Genomic DNA, 7,929 nt, shown 5'->3' with positions numbered 1-7,929 from the left:
AGCACTATAGTGGCAGCTATCACCACCTATTGGAATTGCCAAATTTCTTCCAAGTACGGTGACTAACTTTCTTTGAATTTTCTTTTATTTGGTTAGTGTAATATTATAAGGTGATTGCTCCCATACCCCCACAAACTTAGCGTATCGTTTCTCTTTTTTTAATTTGACTTTTGTTTTGGATAATATTATGAGAAATTTGTTCTACTCGATCTCAAGATCAGATTGCAGGAATATAATAAAATTAGAAGTGTACCTATATATATAATTAAAAAACTTCAAGAGGCTATAATATAATATATAGTCACATGTCTTTTCTTTTTATAATATCACTAAGTTTCCTTTCTTTCCATCATCAGAAATGAAGGAAGATTATTACTTTGGTGGTGGTGTATTTTGCTTAGACACAAAATGCATAAAGCGAGGTTCCAGAAGTGTGGTTCCCAAAAAACAATCCAAGACTAACATTATACCCATTTCCAAGGTATATACATCCATCACTAATTGACATTCCACCATAAACAGTAGCACCAGTCTCAAAGGACCAAACAATTTCACCACTCTTTACATTAATTGCATAAATAGAACCCTTCCAATCTGGGGAGCCTGCAAAGACAATGTCATTAGCCACACTAACAGGTCCACTGGCACTGGCATTGCTAGGGTTTCCAACCGACCATAGTATTGTGCCACTACTAGCATCCATTGCCACCCAACCACCACTGGTTGTGGTCTTGTCCGAGGGTTTAAGAGTGAAATTTTTGGCATCAGAGTTTGCAATGTTGGTGTATACCATCTTTGTGTCGGTTGCTGCCCCCCAGTATCCGCCTCCTGCAATCCCACCTGGCCCAGCTTCCTACACAAATATACATACAAAATCAAATTAAAGGACGAATTTATTTATCACTCCACCTATATTATCTTAATTAGTATAATCTCTCAAATATATTAGTACTAACAAAGGTGTTTTCTTTATATTTTATTATGTTCAATATATTTTTTTAAAATATTATTTATAAAAAAAATCTTTTTACATTTTTTCTCATAAAATCCTAAAAAAAATATTCAAAATAAAAATACAAACCAAATATTTCTCCTTGTCTTCGACTTCAAAGCCACCACCTGAAAACGGCAGAAGCATGTCCCATCATATGGCTTCCTCACGTGTTCTTCGACCTCTTCGGAGCTACAATTTTTCATGGACTGTGTCCTTCGATTACAATTTGACATGACTCTGCTTCCACCATGCATGGCTCTGGTTAGGGTTTTGCTTGCTGATCAATTTGAGAAAAACGTTCTCACCTACTACTATATAAGGGAGAGAAGGGATTGAGAGTCTAATACGAATGCCACGTTGAACTTCCGTTTGACACATCAACAAACTCCGTTTAACGGAGAAGGGTTCTCCTCACAGTTGGACAGATCTGATCCGTTTTTAAATTTTTCAAGGGTATGATTGTCGTTATCGAATTCTAGGGGTATTTATGTCAGCGTTTTACAAATTCGGGGGCATAATTGGTAATTTACTCTTCTTTTTTATTCAAAGTTAAATTTAATTGTGGACCCACATTTTTTATGGATTAATTGAGTCTACTAAAGTATTAAACTCCTAATCTATATCATACTCTTGTAAGAAAATACAAATTTAGAACCTTAGCTCGTTGAAAAGTAAAACAAAACGAAATTAATAATTTGAAAATTGGTATATGATTTTCGCATAACAAAATAGTTTGATAAATTCACTTTTTCCCAATTTAATATTTCTATTCATTTCATTCAAAAGTTATTTTTTACTTCACATAAAGAAAAAGAGAACCAAACTCTTTTATCATTAGACAATTCGTAAAACGTTAGTTGATTATTCTAAAAAATAATTAATTATGGTTGAAAAGACGCAATTGCTGACTATAAGTCACATTGTTTTGAAGGATAATACCAGCACATGATGACAAACTATAATATGAAACTTATGTATATCATATCATATTTGTCTTAATTCTTATCTTATAATTAATTAACTCTCAAATCTTATAGCTGTCACATGTGTGAGTCAACCCAATAATATTGTTGAAAAGATGATGAGGAGAGATTTTCCTTATCTCTAACCTTTATGCACCAAAAAATAAAGCAGAAGAAAGGTTGTTTAAAACCTACAAATGCTATGAAAACTTAACAAGTTAATGCAACCAAAATCGTACTTAACCCTTAATTCGATTTTAGAAGTTAATGCAAAGAATGAAAGTTGTTTAAAACTTACAAATGCTATGAAAACTTAACAAGTTAATAGTCAAAAATCGTCCTTAAAAGATATTTCAATCTTTATTTTCATCTCCGAAAGATAAATTTAATCAAAATCGTCTTTGAAAGATTTAAAATTAATCACGTTAATCCCTCCGTTCATTCTATCACTAACGGCGTTAAATTAGAGCCCCAACCCAACGATCCAACAACTTTCCTTCTCCTCTACGCGTCTTAGCCTCCATGCCAGTTTCAACAGCTGCTGCCTATTCGTCGATGCCGTTCTTCCAGTAATGGTCTTTATTCCAACTTGGCGGTGTCCATGGAAGAGCACAAAGGAAGACCAACACAAGCAGAGCAGATCGGTACAAGTTGCAGTGGAGGAAGAGACCACGTTCCACCAGAAGCCAGCAGTGATGATTGAGGAAGAACAGAGAGGAGTTAGAGGGCGCAGCGACGGCGATCTCTGCATCATTGGGTGGAGGGTGTTCGGCAAAGCAGGAGCTACCTATTCCCAAAATGACAACCTCTCAATCGGAATCAAATGCTTAACATTAAACTAACCAATATTTTGATTACCAACAATACCAGTCCCTGCAGCATTCTCAGCACGACGTTTCTACTTGTTAATGTCCTCCTTTGTGTGAGGCGCAGGTGCCAAATCAGAAGGCACGGTGGTCTTGTAGCTTTTATGGTTTTCTTTGGTTCCATCTATGGTGGCAACCACCCTGTCACCACCCTTGGGAGACTTGGAACAAAGACCCCCATATATTATATCAAAGTTTCAATCTATGAGCAACTGGAGTTCTGGGATTGAAATCCCGAAAAATAAAAAATGGGTATAGAGTAGCAAGTGTGTATGTTCATCTAAATCAGGAATCAATAGAGAAGAAGGGTTTCAGTGTTGGTGGCGAAAAGAATAATAGAAAGAGAGGGAAGAGGAGGAGAAAAGGAATTATGAGATTGAAACAAAGAGAAGAACTGCAGGTAAGAACCGGCAACATTGTAGTAGAGGAACGTATAGCGACTGACAGCAATGTGGAATACCTTGCAGGGTGGTGGCGTGGTGGAGCTTCAGGTAGAAGATGAAGAAGCTGTTGAATGTGGGAAGAATGAATGTTGTTTCTTGCTAGGTTTGGGTTTGGGTTGGATTGGAAGCGGGTATGATCCTGATCTGGTTTGAGTTGGGTTGTCAAGCTAACTGCCACGTCAGCAAACTTAACGTCGTTAGTGACAGAATGGACGGATGGACTAACGTGATTAATTTTAAAATTTTCGAGAACGATTTTGATTAAATTTATCTTTCGAGGACGAAAATGAAAATCGAAGTATCTTTCAGGGACAATTTTGACTATTAACTCAAAACTTAACCTACAACAACTATAAAATAAATTGTAATATTTTAACTAAATTCTAACAATTAGTTAACATAGTGAACTTGTTTACCACCTATAGCAATTGTTGATATCTTATTTATAGACAACTTTAGAGTTGAGACACTGATAATTAGTCTTAAATAAAACTATTTAGTTAGATTATTAGAAGATAAAGTTAGACAATCATTAATTAACTTGAGTTAGTTTTAGTGGTAAGCTTACTAGTTTGCTTAAGTAAGGTTGAGGATTTGAATTTCACTTTATACATATAATAATCCATTAGTCAATGACAAATCCTTAAATAAAATTCTAACCCTGATGGATTAGTCTTTGTTTTATCGAGACAAGAGAGATCGTAAAAAAAAATAAGATTAGACTATTCTTGCAAATGTGTATTCAAAGTTGAGATCTTATCAGAATTTCTTGAGCCAATCTTCAATTAATAAATAATGTTTAATGGACTTTGAGATAGACTAATTCGGACCCAAACTATGAGAAATAACTTACTCACAAGATTGACCAAAAATATTTAATACCAAAAAGAGGTTGACCAAAATAATTCATTGATCAATATGATTTAGTGACAAGTACACCACAATAATATTGGCTCTAGCTCTATATATATTGCACCTAAAGTTGAGTCCATGTTATTAATTAAGAAACACTACATAGTACATACCAAGTTCCCGTTATGATTTATTTTATTTTGACACAAAATGCATAAAGAGAGGTTCCAGAAGTGAAGTTGCCAAGATACAATCCAATACCAACCTTATACCCATTACCAACGTATATACATCCATCACTAATTGACATTCCACCAAAAACAGTGGCACCAGTCTCATAAGACCAAACAATTTCACCCCTCTTTGCATCAATTGCATAAATAGGACCCTTCCTATTTGTGGAACCAGCAAACACAATGCCATTAGCCACACTAACAGGCCCACTAGCAGTGGCATTGCTTGGGTTTTCTACTGACCATAATATTGTGCCACTATTAGCATCCATTGCCACCCAACCACCACTAGTTGTGGTCTTGTTCGAGGGTTTAAGAGTGAAATTTTTGGCATCAGAGTTTGCAATGTTGGTGTACACTATCTTTGTGTCTGTTGCTGCCCCCCAGTATCCACCTCCTGAAAGCCCACCTGGCCCAGCTTCCTGCTCACATTTTCCAAAACGCACCACACTCTTTTATTATTGGACTTAGAAGATACATCAAGTTCACATATAACATAATAAATATTTTTGAGAATGCCTGATACTTATTAAAATCTTGATTTATCTATCTATTTTTTTACCTATATATCTAAGATAATTATGGACTTAAAAATTAATTTTCTTATTAATATTAGTTAATCGTTGCAAGACTTAGTTACTTACTAAAGAAGTGTTGAAGGAGAAAAATAATCAATTAATACCTCTAAAAGAACTAAAACCTTGAAAACAAATTGTTTCATTTAATATTTTTTTATCATTATTTTTCAAAGGAATATAATATTAGACTTTCCCTTGTTAGTTAATAAGAAGATATAAAATTCTACAAAATATAAGGATTATAGTTTAATAATTGTATAGTAGAAACTCAGGTGCAGACGTGCAGTCGATTTTACGTGAAGTTGATAACTCAGAGTCGTTAGATGATTTGACTGATTTGACTAAATTTTTGATTTTTAACTATCAACTTCACGTGAGTTTTCACCTAATTGTATATTTGAACTCGTAACTTTTATTAAGTCACAGAGAATAATTCAAAAATTATTTCAAGAATTTTTTTTCTATAAAAGTTCAATTTTAAATTTGTTACCGTTGACCAAATGATGGTGCCATTGTCCCGGTGCAAAGCCCAAGCAAAACCACTCTTTTGCACAGCAACAACAATATCTTCCTTTCTTCCCTTCACATGAATGGTGATCATCAATGGTGCCTCAGAAAAATCAGCATCTGGATTAGGACCTGGTGGACAATTAGGAGATGAAGATAAATTATTGCACGCAAAGAACCAAACATCATACCCTCCCAATTGATGATACCACTTGATATCACCATTGTCCAAATCCAAAGCAAGAATCGAATTCGAGTGATTCTCCTCTTCAACACACTCGTCCGGGTGTGTTGGCCGTGTCGTTTGGTTGTTCTGTTTCTCTTGACACTGTTCAACACGCAAAGGCGCCGAGTACAAGTTTCCGGTGGCAATGTAAACATGGTTCCTTGCCTCGTCAATAGAAGGACTACTTCCCCACACGGCGGCTCCGGCGTACTCTCCTAGTTTTCCATGGTTATCCGGCAGCATGTAGGTTTGCCACAAGATGGCACCAGTGTAAATATCTAGCTTTGAAAAGCTTCCCCGGAATGTGCAACATTCTTCAACGCTTTTCAGTTCTTCTAGTGAGGATGTACCTACATAAAAACCCCTGGATATAGAGGTAGAATAGTTTTAGATATACAAGTAGTCAGAAATTTACAGTAATTGTCTTCATTTTAATATTTTGATAATTGGTAAAGTCCTTAAATAATAATTTAATTAAATTTATCAAATTATTTAACGATTTTCAATAATTAACTTTGCATGAAGTTAACTATAAGTATGTACCTTAGTTTTCACCTAAAGAAAGAAAAAAGTTTATATAAAAAATTTTAAAAATATTATTTATACATTAAAATTAACTACTAAAATCAGTTATTAATGTATTTGTGTATAAATACATGTGTGATTTAATTTATTTTCAATATATATTTATATTTCAGCATATATTTTATACTGATAACTGAGTTTAGTAACTAATTTTAGTATACATGTAGCATAACTAAAAAAATTATACAAATTCACTCTTGAAATTAAGAAGAGATATATATACCAAGTTATATTACCAACCCTTTATAATAAGTTCCGGACATGGTCAAAGTACTTGAATCATGACTATCCAACCTTGTCTGCCAAACTAACTCTCCAGTTAATCTCTTGAGAGCAATAACCACAGCAGGACCATAGATTCCAACAATCACAAATTCATCAGCTATAGTTGGTGTTGCCCTAGCCACTGTCCAATTAACACCACCAACCAACCCTGTTGGTGTTAACCCTGTCAGTTCTTGCAAGTTTTGCTTCCAAATAAGGCTTCCATCACATGCTCTTACTGCAAACATTTCACCATTCCATGATGGAAAATATAGAATTCCATCAAAGATAGATGGGGTTGCAGTTATGTCTTTCCCTGCATAGAATTTCCATTTTAGGCTTAAGCTTGAAACGGTTTCACGGCTGATTTTGTGTTCTTTGTTGGCATATCTTCTATTGTATATGTCTCCACCATGGTTTATCCAATTTTGCTGCTCTTTTGTGGAAAGCTTAAACAGAAATCATTCAATACTTAGCAAACTCAGTTTAATGGAGTAGTAACTAATAGTATATACTCATCAAATTATATTCATAGAGAAGAATAAGAATAAAAAACTAATTTTTTAAAATTATAAAAATTTTCAAGTATTTAAAACTTAAGAATTATAATTTAAAATTTAATATTTAGGACTTAATTTTTTTTATTTAAATTTTTTAAAAAGTTAATTAATATTGACATAAAAATTTGACTTTTTAGTTGTATTTTTATCTAATGGATAAGAACAAAAAAGTTTCATAAATCGATGAGAATGAAAATTAATTTAAAGTAATTAAGTATATAGTACAGGGAAACAAATTAAAATTGTTACATAGTATATATCCTTACATTAAGAGCTTCGGATAATGAAGTTGCTAATAGGCAGAAAACAAACACAGAGATTACAAAGTTGGCCATTTGCTTCGATGATACCATTCACTATGCAAATAATTATGCAACTCAGATGTAACCGTGAAAGTATTATTCAAAGTGTTTTCCTTTTCCACCTCTAATTTGCTCATATATCGTTATAGGACCTAGACATTGCTTCAATTGATGCATCTAACTCATGCACCAAAGGCCTCCTTTTATAGGCTCCAAAAACAAGCACTTTAGTGCCAGCTATCAGCCTATCACCACCTATTGGAAGTGCCAAATTTCTTCCAAGTACGGTGCCTAACTTTCTTTGAATTCTCTTTTATTTGGTTAGTGTAATATATATTATAAAGAGGGTATAATATGAGAGTGTTGTGAGGAATAAATACTGAATTTTAGGTCTATTCTTTAGTATCCGTTAGTTATTACAAATTATAGTAGAAGAGTATTTCATTGTGATTATACTATATTAAAATTACGATTAAATATAGTAGATATTTTCAAAATTTGGTCCGTACTCTTTTTTCAATAATTTTAAATTTTTTTACATTAAATTGAGAATGTTA

The 7,929-nt window shown here is 33.6% G+C and overlaps 1 protein-coding gene across 2 annotated transcripts; it reads right to left on the bottom strand.

Annotated features, from left to right (window-relative positions):
* Window positions 1–393: 393 nt before the first annotated feature.
* LOC107637280 (uncharacterized) lies at window positions 394–7,511 on the bottom strand. Of its 2 annotated transcripts, none has more exons than XM_088485364.1 (4): window positions 7,337–7,511; window positions 6,487–6,959; window positions 5,419–6,025; window positions 394–853 (listed from the first exon to the last, which is right to left on the bottom strand). In XM_088485364.1, exons 1-4 carry the CDS (start codon window positions 7,421–7,423, stop codon window positions 398–400), a joined length of 1,623 nt encoding a protein of 540 aa, XP_088341490.1. In that variant the 5' UTR covers window positions 7,424–7,511; the 3' UTR covers window positions 394–397. The 2 variants fall into 2 exon arrangements, with proteins under 2 accessions (XP_088341490.1, XP_088341489.1); XM_088485363.1 differs by lacking the exon at window positions 394–853 and adding an exon at window positions 4,297–4,772.
* Window positions 7,512–7,929: the final 418 nt, after the last annotated feature.

Source organism: Arachis ipaensis, chromosome B4, assembly GCF_059453495.1.
Source record: "Arachis ipaensis isolate K30076 ecotype BB chromosome B4, ASM5945349v1, whole genome shotgun sequence".
Lineage (NCBI taxonomy): Eukaryota > Viridiplantae > Streptophyta > Magnoliopsida > Fabales > Fabaceae > Arachis > Arachis ipaensis.
Note: the sequence above shows the minus strand (reverse complement) of the source record. Positions and strands in the feature narration are given on the sequence as shown.

Coding starts and splice junctions, on each gene's coding strand:
- LOC107637280 (XM_088485363.1), bottom strand. CDS start 7,423: ATGGTATCATCGAAGCAAATGGCCAACTTTGTAATCTCTGTGTTTGTT. Junction 6,960..7,336: donor CATTATCCGAAGCTCTTAAT/GTAAGGATATAT, acceptor TTTCTGTTTAAG/CTTTCCACAAAAGAGCAGCA. Junction 4,773..5,418: donor GCACCATCATTTGGTCAACG/GTAACAAATTTA, acceptor AAATGTGAGCAG/GAAGCTGGGCCAGGTGGGCT.